This window comes from Dendropsophus ebraccatus, chromosome 14, assembly GCF_027789765.1.
Source record: "Dendropsophus ebraccatus isolate aDenEbr1 chromosome 14, aDenEbr1.pat, whole genome shotgun sequence".
Classification (NCBI taxonomy): Eukaryota; Metazoa; Chordata; class Amphibia; order Anura; family Hylidae; genus Dendropsophus; species Dendropsophus ebraccatus.
In genome coordinates, this window is record NC_091467.1 from 53,552,804 (window position 1) to 53,571,253 (window position 18,450).

At 42.0% G+C, this 18,450-nt stretch overlaps 1 protein-coding gene across 11 annotated transcripts in view; it reads right to left on the reverse strand.

Annotated features, from left to right (window-relative positions):
* Positions 1-18,450, reverse strand: part of NKAIN4 (sodium/potassium transporting ATPase interacting 4) — a 104,856-nt gene that overhangs the window by 9,668 nt on the left and 76,738 nt on the right. For 8 of the 11 annotated variants that reach the window (XM_069953584.1, XM_069953585.1, XM_069953582.1 and 5 more), the window contains 4 exons: positions 11,664-11,801; positions 10,082-10,162; positions 7,745-7,942; positions 1,861-1,921 (listed from right to left, as the gene is read on the reverse strand). In XM_069953584.1, coding sequence (XP_069809685.1) covers positions 1,861-1,921; positions 7,745-7,942; positions 10,082-10,162; positions 11,664-11,801 — 478 coding nt within the window. Of the gene's footprint in view, positions 1-1,860; positions 1,922-7,744; positions 7,943-10,081; positions 10,163-11,663; positions 11,802-16,356; positions 16,381-18,450 lie in introns of those variants that run through there. The other 3 variants (XM_069953588.1, XM_069953587.1, XM_069953589.1) reach the window with 2 other exon arrangements.

The following is an 18,450-nucleotide window of genomic DNA, read 5'->3' on the forward strand; positions in this document are numbered from 1 at the left end:
TAAGTTCCTACTCGTAATCAACTTCCCCCCTGCCCCTGCATTTTAGAAATCGTTGGACTTCTCCTTTAACAAAAAAAAAAAACACCCCACACGTGGATGTTAGTTATGAATGTCCTTATAGAGGGAGAGCTAGCAGAGATATTTAAAATAGTGAGAGGTTTAACTATAACGCTGGGTTCACACTATGTATATTTGAGGCTGTATTTGGCCCTCATGTCAGGTCCTCATAGCAACCAAAACCAGGAGTGGATTGAAAACACAGAAAGGATCTGTTCACATAATGTTGAAATTGAGTGGATGGCCGCCATATAACGGTAAATAACTTCCATTATTTCAATACAACAGCCGTTGTTTTAAAATAACAGCACATATTTGCCATTAAATGACGGCCATCCACTCAATTACAACATTATGTGAACAGAGCCTTTCTGTGTTTTCAATCCACTCCTTGTTTTGGTTGCTATACAGCCTCAAACATACAGCCTCAAATATACGTAGTATGAACATAGCCTAAGACTGTAAGGTCGGATTCATACACAGTAGATTTTGTTCTGTAACTAAATATAAGAACCATGGGGAACAATTACTAAGACCGGTGTACGGGTACTAGAGAAACTAGGTGCGGGAAGAAGCAACGCATCACTTACGCATTGCCGCGGCTGGTGTATGCTGCTAAAAAGATTAATCTTTGATTAATGTGTCCCCATATATTTGTATGCAATTGTTTCAGTAAGAAGCTCATGGATTTCTGCAAGTTTCATTCAAAAGAATAGGAAAGTCACAGAAATTTCTGCACTAAAATCTCCCATGTGTGAATTCACAATTATAGATATAAAACTTTATACTTTATTTAATACTTTGATTAACCTGGACGTGCCCTTGAATAGGCATTCTATACAGTATACTTTTACAAACATCTGGTAATAGGATAGTCAGGTAGAAAGAACTGATTTGGGTACTACCAAACCTATTGCAGCCTCTGCAACGGTTGGTTAAAGGGGATTTTAAGACTTTAATATTGATGGCCTGTCCTTGGGAAAGGCCATCAATGTTTGATCACTTAGGGGCCAGCTACCAGAACCCCCAAGAACATATCATTCCCCATCACAGTTTGCAATAGTAATCAGACTTTTGTGAGAACTTAATTTAAGTAGGGAATTAGTTTAATAGTTTTGTGATCCCTAGTTACCAGGAGAGAAGGAAAAACAGCATAAGGTTAGAAGAAAAATACATAAACGGCTGAAATGTAACTGGACAGAAGAGAAGAGGTTAAAGGAGAAGTCCGACGTAAGGTGAAAAAATTATTCCAGGCTGGAGGAACATAAAAAAGAAGTTATATTCACCTGTCCCGTGGACCATGCAGCGCTGCGTTTTGCTTCTGAACCCCAGCCGGCTGCCTTTTTAGCTCCCTTCCAGCTATGTCACGACGCGGTGGATGCATGCACTGCTCAGCCAGTCAGTGACTGCGGCGGGACGCCACTGCAGTCACTGATTCGCTGATCAGGGTAAATTTCACCTGCTTGTGACGTTCAACCTGGGTTGTGACGTACCTGAAGACCGGCAGAAGATGACAACCGGTGGGATACGGGATCCTGTGCATTTGTCTCAGCGCGGGCATGGGGACAAGTGAGCATACTGTCTTTTTTATTCTCCTCCCACCCCCTGCTCATTTTGATTTAAACAGTGATTAGAGGGGACACTGGTTTATGTCTTCTAAGCATTAGTGGTGGTCGCAGCTCTGTCCTGTCTCTAAAAACTGTAAAGTAAACCGATCTCCGCATAGAGCTCCAGGGACACACATCACCTCCACCCCTAAATCTATGGACAAAGAAACATTCATACACAGAAAGATATACTTACAGCTGTCCTCCTCTTCTGTAAACACACTGGTGACATAACAAGCATACACAAAGCCAAGGAGCTGCAAAAGGGCAAAAAGACACAATTATCATGGTGGAGAGACTTGTACATAGGATGAAGTATTATAGATGTTAGATTTTTGTGCATAGGAGCAGTATTATAGTAGTTGTATTCTTGTATATAGGAGCAGTATTATAATAGTTATATTCCTATATATAGGGGGCAGTATTATAGTAGTTATATTCTTGTATATAGGAGCAGTATTATAGTAGTTATATGCACAAGCCAAAAAGACAGAAATGGCTGCACATCGCACCCATGGCTGACACGAAAGCTTATTCAGCTACATTTAAAACCAACATCAGAAGTTAGTATATAATTTGGCCAAACCACCAAACCATATTGCCTCATGTATCACGTGCAGGTCTTCTGATACACATGAGTCCCTAACCAAAAAACATCACTGTGCCGGTCAGCGACCACAATCCCCGCAAAACGTGCGCAAGCAGAGAAGGGGGCCACGGAATGGCCCTGCAACCCCATTGTCACAGGACCAGACCCTAAAAGGCCCCCCCAGACCCCACAGGCGCCACCGGCAGAAAAAGTGGACGCCAAGCAACACAAGTGTGAACAAGCTCTTACCTCTCTCTCCATTCCTCTGCAGGTAGAATGGGAGAATACTAGGAGATCCTCCCCTTATGTACACAGGTGCTTCCTGCTAATTTGGATCACATGGGTCTTACAAAGCACAAGTGCTAGCCACAATGAAAAAAGGGACAGAATACATAAAATATGCACAAGCCAAAAAGACAGAAATGGCTGCACATCGCACCCATGGCTGACACGAAAGCTTATTCAGCTACATTTAAAACCAACATCAGAAGTTAGTATATAATTTGGCCAAACCATATTGCCTCATGTACCACGTGCAGGTCTTCTGATACACGAGTCACTAACCAAAAAACATCACTGTGCCGGTCAGCGACCACAATCCCCGCAAAACGTGCGCAAGCACAGGGATTTTGCGGGGATTGTGGTCGTTGACCGGCACAGTGATGGCATGTCAGGGAGTGGGCCGTTCTAGATCATTATTCTGTGAATAATTCATCAGAGCGCAAAACGTGCGCAAGCACAGGGATTTTGCGGGGACTGTGGTCGCTGACCGGCACAGTGATGGCATGTCAGGGAGTGGGCCGTTCTAGATCATTATTCTGTGAATAATTCATCAGAGCGCAAAACGTGCGCAAGCACAGGGATTTTGCGGGGATTGTGGTCGCTGACCGGCACAGTGATGTTTTTTGGTTAGGGACTCATGTGTATCAGAAGAACTGCACGTGGTACAGTAGGCAATATGGTTTGGCCAAATTATATACTAACTTCTGATGTTGGTTTTAAATGTAGCTGAATAAGCTTTCGTGTCAGCCATGGGTGCGATGTGCAGCCATTTCTGTCTTTTTGGCTTGTGCATATTTTATGTATTCTGTCCCTTTTTTCATTGTGGCTAGCACTTGTGCTTTGTAAGACCCATGTGATCCAAATTAGCAGGAAGCACCTGTGTACATAAGGGGAGGATCTCCTAGTATTCTCCCATTCTACCTGCAGAGGAATGGAGAGAGGTAAGAGCTTGTTCACACTTGTGTTGCTTGGCGTCCACTTTTTCCGCCGGTGGCGCCTGTGGGGTTCGGGGGGCCCTTTAGGGTCTGTACCTGTGACAATGGGGTTGCAGGGCCATTCCGTGGCCCCCCTTCTCTGCTTGCGCACGTTTTGCGGGGATTGTGGTCGCTGACCGGCACAGTGATGTTTTTTGGTTAGGGACTCGTGTATCAGAAGACCTGCACGTGGTACATGAGGCAATATGGTTTGGCCAAATTATAAACTAACTTCTGATGTTGGTTTTAAATATAGCTGAATAAGCTTTCGTGTCAGCCATGGGTGCGATGTGCAGCCATTTCTGTCTTTTTGGCTTGTGCATATTATAGTAGTTATATTCTTGTATATAGGAGCAGTATTATAGTAGTTATATTCTTGTATATAGAAGGCAGTATTATAGTATTTAGTGTAGGGACCCGTGTGAACCAGGATACCTGCACAGGGTACACGGGGCAGTATGCTTTGATCAAATTGTATACCAAATTCCTGGTGTTTGTTTTTAAGTAGCTTAGCGGCTTTAGTATCAGCCATAGGTGTGAGGTGCAGCTGCACTCTTCTCTCCATTTCACATTTTGTAACTCTCCCTCTCTCAGCAGTTGGCACTCCCCTTCATAAGACCCACGTGACCCAAATTAGCAGAACACACCTGTGCTCACTCGTCAGTACCTCTATGTTTTCCCATTCTGTCTGCAGCAGTGTGGTGAGTGTAATACCATATTCATATTTGTGTCATTTGGGGGCAACGTTCTCTGCCGGCGGTGCCGGCAGGGCCTGTGTGGGGCATTTTGGGTTTGGTCCTGTGACAGTGGGGTTGCAGGGCCACTCCATGGCCTCACTTCCCAGTATGTGCACGCCTTGTAGGGGAGGCAGTCACTGACTGACACGGTACAGAGTTAGCGTAGGGACCCGTGTGAACCAGGATACCTGCTCGGGGTACACGGGGCAGTATGGTTTGATCAAATTGTATACCAAATACCTGGTGTTTGTGTTTAAAGTAGCTTAGCGGCTTTAGTATCAGCCATAGGTGTGAGGTGCAGCTGCACTCTTCTCTCCATTATAGTAGTTATATTCTTGTATATAGGAGCAGTATTATAGTAGTTATATTCTTGTATATAGAAGGCAGTATTATAGTAGTTATATTCCTGTACATAGGAGCAGTATTATAATATTCATATTCTTGTATATAGGAGGCAGTAATATAGTAGTTATATTCTTGTATATAGGAGCTGTATTATACAGTAGTAGTTATATCCTTGTATATAGGAGCAGTATTATAGTAGTTATTTGATAGAGACAGACCCGCACTAGTTACAAACAACGTGTTTAGTCCTTTATATGTGCCCAGGATCAATGGAGTCAAAGATATGTCACAGTGGCGGTGCTCAGATGAAAACCAGCATGAGCTATATAAAAGTAGAAAATCCGTAGAGTAGAGCGCTCCCAGGAAGGGAGACATTGCATGTGAAACACGCGTCCTGGGACAGCTTTTTCAGGGTTCCCCTTCCTCTGCCAGGAGTTAGGGAGCATAGAGGAGTCTTTAGCAGTTTCGGGGTTAACACCTTCTTCTGGCCAGGAAAGGGGTTAACCCCAAAACGTCCATACCAAGAACCCGCACCTGTTTCACTTCTACCATTCCCTGTGTTGCTCACTAGAAATAAACTACGGATCCTCTGTGAGTGTTGGACTATTTATTTTATTGCCACAGTACTTTCCTTGGTCCTGGTTCACACTGAAGCATCTCTTTTCCAAAAGTGCCAGCATCTGTCTCTACGGTGTATTATAGTAGTTATATTTTTGTACTTAGAAGCAGTATTCTAGCCAACTTATTTTTGTACACAGACGGCAGTATTATAGTGGCTATATTAAGCTTGTCTTTGAAAAGGCTTTCATGATCTTTGATACTGTTCTTTGCTCTGAATATAAGACTCCTCCACAGTAATCCAGCCATGTGCATGTGCCCTTAGGAAATATAAAATCTGTAATTTATCCTGAACAAATCCTTTAGTATAGAAGGTTATTACCATGTAACTCAGGAATGTTTACTGACCCGTCAGGTTAACTGAGACCGAAATTGTCCTATAATATATCTCCTCCTAGGCTGATGAAACCCAATATGTTGTAATTAAAACAAGTAGTGAACATGGCAGGAATATGCAGGGAAAGTCAGTTCTAGCAGCAGGAATGCCTGACCCTGCACAGCTGGATGTGGGGATGATAGGGGATTGGCTGAGGAATGTCTTGGAGTCAGGAGGTGTCAGGGAGGGGAGCATGGAGGAGTCTTCTACAGCGCAGAGCAGACATAGGAAAGGTCACAAGCAGCAGGGGATATTTGCAGTGCAATATACAGGTCAGAACTTCTATTATAGTAATAAAGAAAGTCAAACGTGTCTGGATGTCCCTGCTCTAAATGTTAGTATGAGAAAGAATTTCTACACATCATTCTGCTGAGTGCTCACAATTTATCTATAGCAGGGGTGCACAATTTGTAGTCCAAGGGCCCCTGCAATGCTGGTCTATAGGACCCCAATCAGAATTGATACCCCCAAATATCAGACATTTGCTTAATATAATATATATTCAGAGTAAGGTGCACCAAGAAAACATTCCCCACACTATTACACCTCCTCCAAAATCCTAAACTGTCCATACCCATCGAGGGTGAATAATTTATACTATTTATGCCAAAATTTATCTGACAGGCCATGTTTCTACACAGAGATCTGGATCCATCTGACAAGGCCATGTTTCTCCACAGAGATCTGGATCAATCTGACAAGGCCATGTTTCTCCACAGAGATCTGGATCAATCTGACAAGGCCATGTTTCCCAACAGAGATATGGATCCACCTGACTTGGCCATGTCTCTCCACAGAAATCTGGATCCATTTGACTAGGCAATCCTTCTCCACAAAGATGTGGATCCACCTGACTAAGACATGTTTCTCCACAGAGATCTGGATGCATATGACTAGGCCATGTTACTCCACAGAGATCTGGATTCATCTGACTAGGCCATGTTTTCCCCACAGAGATATGGATCCACCTGACTTGGCCATGTCTCTCCACAGAAATCTGGATCCATTTGACTAGGCAATCCTTCTCCACAAAGATGTGGATCCACCTGACTAAGACATGTTTCTCCACAGAGATCTGGATGCATATGACTAGGCCATGTTACTCCACAGAGATCTGGATTCATCTGACTAGGCCATGTTTTCCCCACAGAGATGTGGAACCACCTGACAAGGCCATATTTTTCCACAGAGATATGGAGCTAACTGCTCAAGGTATTAAAGCTGCTGCCAGTGATTTCAAAACATCCAGTGACGTGATGTTCCCGCCAGAAATGAAAGCTAAGTATAAACCCTATACTAGCTATACTAAGCTTCCATTTCCGGCAGGAATTATGCATCATTGGATGTTTTGAAATCACTGGTGGAGGTGGAGAGCGGGTCACTCGGGAAACCCTACAAGGTTGGCAGTGATATCCTGACCTCAGCTTATCGAGCCCCAATAACCCAGCCTCGCTCCAAGTCGCTCCTATCACTGGATTTTCCCATTTAATGATTCACAGAGACTGATCCCTAGAGAGCTGATCACTGGATTCTATACTGCACTCCGGGAATACCAACTGTTCATCATAAGGGCAAGGGGTCTCTGATAACATGGCTGTTCATTGTATATTACTGCACTTATTATGGACACATAAAGACATTTGTCAGTTTATTAATAGATTTATGGGTTGTCAGAAATAATATAAAATGGGGCTTATTTACAGGGGAGCAAACATTTGTGCAGTATATAATGGCCCAGTCAGTGTTATGTGTCCAGGACAGATAATTGCTGCTGATATGAATGGCATTCGGTAGTAGGGACCTCATTTGTTCCTGTTCATTTTACAGTTTGCCAGCCCAGGGCGGTGTCCTCAGCGGAGGTGCAGAATGGGAGCGATCTGACACACAAAGGCGAGAAGGGGAGAGGAGAGGCATGTCAGGGAGGGGGCCGTTCTAGATCATTATTCTGTGAATAATTCATCAGAGCGGCTGCCAACCATAGAACAAGAGATCCGGGATGGGAAGATGTGATGATAAAATGTCTATTGACTAGAAATGAAGCAAGACGACTACGGAGAAATACACACACAGTAGCTCTACTTTGCATACTTAGGTTATACCCTGCTATACATTTTTTTCAGATAGAATTGGCGAAAAACTGTATACAAGATTGGTCTTACCGAGAGCAGTATCTGTGTGGCACTATGTAACACCTCAATGTACTGGTATTCTATGGCACATCCAACCACTGATACATAAGAGTGACTTTCCAATCCGGGCATTCCAGTAACGGGCGATTCTTTCCGGACACATCCTGGGCCATGCTCACTCCACCAAGACTGATGATGAGACACATGAAACGTCAGGAGGTCACTGTCCTGTAAATGGGAAAGAATGGATAGATTATCAACAGGTAAACTGGCCACAGTAACAACCATATTCCTCAGCACTACACACAATGCCCTTATTGCCTAAGAGTTTCCAGCACCTGCCAGAGTGTCCACCAACCAATGTCTTCAATGTTTGCCATAGAGCAGGGATGCCTTTAGAACACATGCATCAAAGTACACTAATTGTCGGCTCTAGACTCAGATAAAGGTGAAAACTCTGGTGAAGCAGGGAACTATCACAGGAGGAGGGGGTTGCAAATCCAAAAACAGCAGTGAAATCCAGGGCACACCAATGTCTCAAAAACACTGTTCTAGTGGAGCTACAGTATTCCCCCTTCCATAGTGGCCCCAAACAGCGAGAGCGCACCCCTGCTATGTCATTGTCCTTGTTACTGAGCGTGTCCCCAGCACCAGCCATAATGTCCCTAGTCAGTCACAGTGCCTCGCATCAGCCACAGTTTACCTAGTCGTCCATCAATGCCCCCAACAGTGTCCCCAGTACCATCCACTGCCTTTATGTCCCCAGTCAGCAACAGTGTCCAGGACAGTGCCGCTAAAGCTGGCCACAGTGTGCCCGATACAGTGCCCCTGGGCAACCACAGTAACCACCTTCAACTAGAGCGTTCAAACCACCTGCTAAAAGGTCCCTATCCGGTCACAGTGTCTGCTAAAGCGCCTTTGCATTAACCAGAGGATCTCCAGCACCTATCTTAACTACAGTGCCCACCAGTGTCCCCAGCGTCAGGCACAGAGCTCTGTAGCATTGGTATGGTCCACTCTGATGGCATCATATACAACACTGCTGTAAAATGAGGAAGGATAGGATTTTAGTCCAGCAACAAAAAGTATTTTCCTCTTCTTCAGAAAATAGCTAGCATAGTATTGCTGCTTCTGAAAACCCTTAAAACATCTTAGACCGTCCTGTGTGTGCAGTGCAGGCGTGCCTGGTGACAGCTGGGGAAATACTGGCATTCCAGGAGCAGCAGATGGGGGATGTTTGGCACGAGTAGCGTGTGGCAGTGTGGATGCGTGGCACTCACAACATCCATCCTGATAGCCTGTAATAGACCCTGACATGTTCCCAGGTTCTATAGTCTCACACATAGCATGACAGCCCTTCCCTTAACAAATCATTCATTTCCATTGCCCACATAGCAGTGTCAGCCCCATCGCTAACAACGTGGAGCACATTTGTTGAATACTATTCCTGCAGCTTTGATATTACTATTGAATTTCAGTTTCACATACATTTAAAGGGACGTTCATCTGAGGGTCTAGAACAGGGGTAGGGAACCTTGACTCTCTAGCTGTTGCAAAACTACAGCTCCCATCATGCCTGGACAGGCAAAGCTAAAGCAATTTTGCAGCAGCTGGAAAGTCAAGGTTACCTACCCCTGTTCTAGAAGAAGACAGCCCTGTGTCCCAAAGATCTCAGTAACACGGCTTTTGCTGTTTCTTTGGAGTCAGGACTATCATCATGTGACCTCTATGTGCTGTGCTGAATGGCTGAGATTAGGGGCATAGCAGACACATTTGATAGGTACTTCAGGAATACAAATATACCTGTGATCCTTAACCTGTGTCTCACAAGCTGTTTCAAAACTGCAACTTTTATCTGACAGCTGGGGTTCCAGTTTTCTAACAGCTGGGCAAACACAAATTGGGGAGCACAGTTTTAAATCAAATGATATTTAAAGGGGGTTATCAATCTTAGAAAAACATAAGCACTTTCTTCCACAAACAGCACCTCTCTTGTCCTCAAGTTCTGTGTGGTATAACAGCTCAGTTCCATTGAAGTAAACGGAGCTAAATTGTAATACAACACACAACCTGAGGTGAGGAGTGGTGCTGTTTTTGCAACAAAGTAGCTGTGTTTTTTCTACTTCTGGAAAATTACTTTAAGGATTGTATTGTTGAGGTGCTCCAACATGAAAGGGGCTTTTGTAGTGACAGATTCCATTTGGAGATCAGCCTACAACAGTGGTGGAAAACCTGCAGCCTTCTAGCTGTTGCAAAACTACAATTCCCATCATGCCTGGACAACCAAAGCAAACTGTAGTTTTGCAACAGTTGGAGGCTGCAGGTTTCTTATACTGGTCTTACAAGAATAAAAGGCGTACAACTTACCTTGGAGAGATCCCCTACTTCCATGTAGAAACAAATCAGAAAAACATTCCAGGTCACCCACACGGCTGCCCAGATGGCATACTGCGAGAGAGCAAAAAGGGGAGAGACAAATGTGTGTGAATGGAAAATTATTATTTTTTTTTTTAAGAAAAACAAACAAACTATATTTCATATATATCCTAAGGAAAATAGTGTATGCTGAAAACAAGACACTCTAACATGATAGACCTCTAGTTTTGTCCACAGGGCCACTGCAATAAGGATGTAGAGCTAAGACATATGACTCAGCTCCTTATAATCCTCTTTTATTACTGAATGGATGAAAGTAAATAAAGTTCTTATTCTGCTGATGACAGTAAAGCTGCTTTAAGGCAATGTGGGTCAGATATGAATATGAAGGCAATTCAGGTCACTGGCTTTTTTTTAAGTCATTTAGCTTATTATGAATATCACTAAATATGTAGCATATACTGTAATAATATATAATAATAACACCGCCCCATATTTACAACAATATAACTATTATATTATTCCTCCTATGTGTGTAAGGATATATCTACTATAATGCTGTCCTTATTTACAGCAATGTAAGCATTATAATACTGCCCCTATGTACAAGAATATAACTATTATAATACTGCCCCTATGTACAAGAATATAACTATTATAATACTGCCCCAATGTGCAAGAATATAACTACTATAATAATGCTCCTATGTACAAGAATATAACTACTATAATACTGCTCCTATGTACAAGAATATGACTACTATTATACTGCTCCTATGTTTAAGAATTTAACTACTATAATACTGATCCCTATGTACAAGAATATACCTACCATAATACTACCTCCTATATACAAGAATATTACTATAATACTGCTCCTATATACAAGAATATACCTACCATAATACTGTCTCCTATATACAAGAATATAACTACTATAATATAAATACTGGTGAAACACAAAAGTGGCACTCACCGCTTCGGGTCGTAAAACATCTTTATTGAGAATGTGGAACACTCAGCATGGAAGGGGGAAGATGGTAAAAGCAGGTAGCGTCACTTAATCAACAAACTTTTTCGCGCTCTGTCGCGCTTCGTCAGGTGTCCTCAACCTGATGAAGCACGGCAGAGCGCGAAAACGTTTGTTGATTCAGCTAACTGCTTTTACCATCTTCCCCCTTCCATGCTGAGTGTTCCACGTTCTCAAAAAAAATGTTTCCCGACCCAAAGTGGTGAGTGCCACTTCTGTGTTTCACCAGTATTCAAACTGTGCGTTTTTGCTGCATTTCTGTTGTGGACCTCCGTGGGTCTATTTTTTGTGCGTGTAAGCTGCAAGTGCATTTATGATACTTCCCCCGCCTGTGATATCCGTAGTGCTGGCTACCCACTGTCGCACTGTTTTATAACTACTATAATACTGCTCCTATGTACAAGAATATAACTACTATAATATTGATATTTTTATATCTGGCTGTAATTTTTCTGTAAATGATGACAGCTGAGACAACTTCTGATTCTTGAATGTTTCTTTTGTTACATATATACAGAGTCTACCCTTAGGGTATATACTTACTGCCACCACATAGCGAGGTCTGTATTGTAGAGTTCCAAAGAGACCTAATATGATGACAACGATCTGCAGGAAGTTTGCCAAGATTGGAGCCCACTGATATCCCAGAAAGTCAAAGACCTGACGTTCTAACGCCACTATCTGTTAAGATTGAAAAAGAAGACATCCAAAGGTACCAACATTATAATAACAAACATAGTAACATAAGATCAAGTAACTTAAGGGAAAAAAGAGTGATGTTATAAGGGTTTGATAAACATCCACCACACCTGTCCACATACAGTATATAACATAGCTGCTCAGTCCAATTCAAATACCGCAGAGTAGCAGTACCGCATACAACCTGCAAGGTGTGGCAGTGTTTTAGTAAGAAAGAGGCTGTGCCATCAGGCAGAACAACAACAAAATAAAACATAATGTATTGTATCTAAAATGATTTTATAATTATTAAATAAAAAGGTAAAATTAAATGAATGTAAAATATTAAAAGTCTGTAATTACATAAGTAAAAACATTAAAAGAAGTATAAAATAGAATAAGAAAGTATAAAAAAATCTTATATTATGTATTAATGACTTACAAAGGATTTTACTATATAAAACGTAACTTTTTTTTATACAATTACTTTTTTTCTTTAGAGTTTTGTTATTTTTGAGGAAATACTGTGTATTGAACAGAGTGATGATGGGATAACCTCAGGAGGCTGAGTACATAAAACGGCTTGCACGTCTGTGTAGCCAGGGGGCACATATTTCTCATTGTTCTAATTATCTGGTTTACCCTTGCTCAGCAGTGGCCACTGTATATGCCAATTACTCCCGGCACAGTGATGCCCTTGGGAGCCATCCTCGTCTTATGTACCCAGCTAGTCCTGACCTCTCGTTGCATATGATGGATGTCTGCGTCCACTTTCCTTGTAATGGATCCATCATCCTGTCTTTGTGCCATTGTGCATTGATACAAAATGTATTCTTTAGCCCCTTATCTGGTACCTCTCCTAAAATATCTGCCAACAATGGTGCAAGCATCTCTGCAATACAGACAGGATAAGCTGGCACTGCCAGAGCTTACTATCTGTATGTCAGCAAAATCAGTGGGTAGGAGCGGATGCTGTGCACCTGTACAGCGACACACCTGCAGACTATAACCAGGTTTGTTTTAATTGGTTTACCCCCCCAGGTTGCTATAGTAACCTTCCTTTGGGGTCCTTCAATTTGTGATGTTTCTCAGTACTCATTGCATGAAATCAAAGGTCATGTGTTATAGATAGTGTAAATCAATGCAGCACTTAACCCATTACTTACCCCTTGTGGGGCAAATAACTGAAAGTGTATAAACATAAATTAGGAGAGAATCTAGACTATACCACACATTGTGATCACTATTATAGAGGACAATACTATAGTAGTTCTATTCTGGTACATAGGAGCAGTATTATAGTAGTTATATTCTTGTATATAGGAGCAGTATTATAGTAGTTATATTCTTGTACATAGGGAGACTTTATTATAATAGTTATATTCTTGTACATAGGAGCAGTATTATAGTAGTTATATTCTTGTACATACGGAGCAGTATTATAGCAGTTATATTCTTGTATATAGGAGCAGTATTATAGTAGTTATATTCTTGTACATAGGAGCAGTATTATAGTGGTTATATTCTTGTACATAGGAGCAGTATTATAGTAGTTATATTCTTGTACATAGGAGCAGTATTATAGTAGTTATATTCTTGTATATAGGAGCAGTATTATAGTAGTTATATTCTTGTATATAGGAAGCAGTATTATAGTAGTTATATTCTTGTACATAGGAGCAGTATTACAGTAGTTATATTCTTGTACATAGGAGCAGTATTATAGTAGTTATATTGTTGTATATAGGAAGCAGTATTATAGTAGTTATATTCTTGTATATAGGGACAGTATTATAGTGGTTATATTCTTGTACATAGGAGCAGTATTATAGTAGTTATATTCTTGTATATAGGGGCAGTACAATAGTAGTCATATTCTTGTATATAGGAGCAGTATTATAGTAGTTATATTCTTGTATATAGGAGCAGTATTATAGTAGTTATATTCTTGTACATAGGAGCAGTGTTATAGTAGTTATATTCTTGTATATAGGAGCAGTACTATAGTAGTTATATTCTTGTATATAGGAGCAGTATTATAGTGGTTATATTCTTGTACATAGGAGCAGTATTATAGCACATGTAGTTATTTTCTTGAACATATTAAAAGAATATGAAAAGAGCTGTGATTGGTTGCTATAGGCAAAAAAGAACATTCTTAGGCTATGTTCACACTACGTAAGTTTCTGGCCGTAGCGCGTTCCGTAAATAAGCGGCCGGAGACTTACGTAGTTTGCGTACAATGGAAAGTATACGATGTACGGCTGCACAGTTCACACTACGTACGAACTTACACCCGGATCGTACGTGGCACCATAAAAAATTAACCAGACCATTGTTTGAGGACGAAAATGCCGTAACTTACGCCCGTAGCGTTACATGCGGTCCCGTACGTAGTGGTGATTTCTTCATTTTTGCAGCTTTTTGTGCCGATCCAAAAGGTTCTGTGGGGTGTCCGTGGGGTGACCGCTGTCAGATCGCTACGTAGGGCGCTCGGGAAGCGTAAGTAGACTACGGGCGTAAGTTCGCGGTCCGTACGTAGCCGGCCGCAAGTAGCGTAAATCTCCGGGCTGAGTTTACCGCGTATATGTCCGGCCGCGAAATATAGCCTTAGGCTGCATTCACACATTCCATGAAATTGTCCGTGATCATGGACAATTTTATAGTCCATTGTTCTCTATTGAGACATTCACAGAATCCGTTTTTTAATGGATCCAATACATCACAACTTCCCCATAAAAGTCTATGAGATGAGTGTCTTTCACGGATTGAACAGATCTGACATGCGTGCAATCAGTGAAAAACACAGATGTGATGTAATCAGTGTAATTTCAAAAGCTTTGAACAGATCCTTGGAAAACATGGACACGTACTATATGCAAAACGGATGGTTTTTCACGGATCACAGAGGTAGATAGTGGACTTCATCCACGGACCTCGAAAATTACTAATGTGTGAATTGCCTTGGCCTTAGGCCAAGTTCACACACTGTATTTGATGGTAAAACAACGGCCGTTGTTGCAGGTTGCAACAATGGCCGTTGTTTATTACACATTGCTTGATTGAATGCAACTGAGTGGGACAATGGCCATTGTTTATACACATGGTATAAACTACCAATGTTGTTCACTGCGGCTGCAGAAAATAGCTGACAGGTCTATTTTCTACGTCCGCAATTTGGTGAACAACGGCCGTAGAAAACAGGCTGTGCTCACAGTGTAGGGTATGGCTCCCGGCCTAACTTTTCACTGCGGTCAATGGTAAATTGGAGTGCGGGTTAGAAAAAGCAATCCTGTGCCATATCCAACACTGTGTGAACAATGTCCTATTCTGGGTCGCTAGTCCCAGTATTCCAAATGTGTCAGATAAATAAAGCAGGACAAATACAAGTTGCTTCAAAATTGCTTCTTTGTTAAAAAACTTTATGCACAATACAATAACATAAGCAGAATAAATCACCACAGTGTTGTAGATGGGAGGCTGGTCTTCACGCAGCAGCCGCGGCGCTCCTCATATCCTCAAGTCCATAGAGGCTCTCACCCTCCTGGCGACCGGAAGTGAGGTAGCACGCTACGTTTCAGGATAAACCCTTTCTCAAGCATAACGTAGCGCACTACATCACTTCCGGTCGCCAGGTCGCCTCTATGGACTTGAGGATGCGGCGTGAAGACCAGCCTCCCGTCTACAACACTGTGGTGATTTATTCTGCTTATGTTATTGTATTGTGCATGAAGTTTTTCAACAAAGAAGCAATTTTGAAGCAACTTGTATTTGTCCTGCTTTATTTATCTGACAAATTGGAGTGTGGGCACAACTGAATGTGCCGAAATTCCAATTAAAATTAAATTATGTTTATCCAGCAACAGTATAGGCCAGATGAACATGTAAGACAGGGGCCGTTCTTTGACACGGCCGGGTCAAATAACAGCTGATGTTCTTACAGAATGTGAATATGGCCTTAGTTTAAAACTGATTGCTAAATCTCCCCCTATGTTTACAGCAGTTGTCACTTTCCTCCTCTTAGTTCCTATGCACAATATATGAGCCTGACTGTAGGAATAAAAATCTTACAGTAAAACAAAGAGCTTTTCTCTGCTTCTGCTAATAAGGTCTTAGGATTTTAGGAGAAAAAAATCCAAGAATTGATCTGTAATGATCGGTCAATGACTGACAGCAGTGAATTAATAGGGTCTCACCTAGTCTCCACATTCCCTCAGGAGCGGGGGTGGGGGAGATGCTTACAGAGCAATATACAGTATATAGATCTACAAAGGTTTTTTTTTAAATCACAATTTTTTTTTCAAGGAATCTTGTGGTGTCCTACAGGCCAATACTTTGTACAGGAGGCAGATCTGTGTTGCTGATGCCTTTTGCTCACATAAGACTAGATATTTCTTTACCAAATCCTCTGTATAGACCCTCTCCCTCCATATCTTCCTGCCTTCCAGACCAAGCCCTAGAATGCTATTCAGTAGCTATTTACGAGCATTGGTACAGCAGTCTTGTTCAAAGATGTACTGCAGCATTTATGGCATATACAAAAATGGATAAAACATACCATCTACTGTAAACAGGCATATGCAAGAGTTGAGGGGTCTGCATCTTGTGAGGTTATTTCAGGTGGAATGTAGTTTATACATTGGTACCTGAGGATGTGAAGGGGGTGATACCACATGGAGTCAGATCATTAGAGCAGAACAAATCCATTTAGTAACACAGAGCTTCACGCATTTCCCACTGTCTGCGTGAATATTCGTCTATGGGTAAAAAAGACCCAGGGGAGTGCCTGCGTTTAGATAAATCCCTGCCTCTTGCCATATACCCGCTTAGGATTCTGCCAGTCGGACAATATAAGGCACACAAATAGTGAAGATACTCACTGCTGCAAGAAAACATCCACTACATGGACCCAGAGACCTAATATACTCCTGAATGTATGGATGACATTATGGGTTAGTGAACAGGTTTAGATACCCAGTGGTAAACCAGTCTATTCCTAATATTCACCATGGTTTACACATAGTATTAGGAATACACATCAGTAAGTGACATTTCATTCATTCGGCACCTAAAACGTGCTGTACAGCCAGGATGTGGATTTTAGCCTCCTTTAATGGGGATAATGGAACAATGAAAAAAATACATTACAGGGAGTAAAATCTGAGGATATGCCTAGGAACATAATCTAACTGTGAGTTCCCAAAAAACACTATAATGTACAAGTCAACAAGTTTTTTGGGGCCAGAATAGACTGAAATTGCTTCAAAGCACTATAAGGCGTAAATCATGATACAAATCTACACCTGCTGGAAGGGCCGGTCGGGGTTAGTAAGAGCTGTGTGCCTCTTAGTAAATCCGACCAGGGAAAAGGGGTCGGCCTAATTTAAAGGGGTTATCCAGCGCTACAAAAACATGGCCATTTTCCCCCTACTCTTGTCTCCAGTTCAGGTGCGGTTTGCAATTAAGCTCCATTTACTTCAATGCAACTGAGTTTCAAAACCCCACCCAAACTAGAGACAATAGTAGGGGGAAAGTGGCCATGTTTTTGTAGCACTGGATAACCCCTTTAAGACCAGCATATGAGTATGCTGGTCCTTGTAAATGTCCTCCTATACGTTAGTCTGACCACTGCTTTTAGAGCAGAATGGCAGTCAGTAACCTAAACAAGCTGTCCAAAATTAAAGGAGAAATAGCAGTATATCAGGAGAAGGAGGTACATTTGGTAAATGAATGTATTTGCGAAAATATTTAACTTAACGAGTCCTACAAGTATAACTATTTTAGTTAACATGGGAACATCCCATTAGCAAATTTACCTTCAGATTGCTTAAATCGCGCTTTTATAACTACCTGATAAGTGGTGCTGAACCTATTCTAAAGGTGCCCTTCATTATCAGCATCCCCACCCAGTTCCTGCGATATCTCTGTTTTGTCAATATGCTAATTAGCTAGTCTTGCGCACTGGAGGCGGGCCCAGCGCACTGATTTCCCCTCCTTCTTATAACGGATTGGGAACTCTAAGCTTCGGATAAATACATAATAATGAGGCATTAATATGAGGGGAAAATCTGTGCCAAAACCTGATTTAGGCTATGTAGGCAACGTTAGACACCGGCCGTTCCATAACCCGGCTGGTCTCAATAAAGATCATCCCAGCCGGTACTGCAGTGGATGCGCCCGCATCAGAACTCTGCGGTCCTAAAGATCATCCGCTTACTCAATAGTGTGCACTGACAGGGTTTTCTACAGCTGATATCCACCAAATAGCGGCTGCAGAAAACTGACATTTCATACTATGTGATTCCATAGAAGGTTAAAGCAACATATATTTTCGTACAAAGTACGGCTGTAGTTGCCGATTGCAACAACGGCCGTACTTTTATGAAAATATACATTGTGTGAACATGGCTTTAGGGTGCGTTCACATGTACCGCATTCGTATCGTATTTCACGCTGCGATATTCTGTACTGTTATGGCCAATGGCAGTGGATTTGCAAAGCTGTCCCGCCGCAGCCATTGACCCAAGAGCCAGAGAAGCAGGCGGGAGCGCAAGCAGGTAAGCATGATCTGTTCTCAGTAGACATCATAGCAGAATAAAAATCCACTGCGAGAATGCAGAGTCATAGGACATAATAGTAACAAGTATCAGGT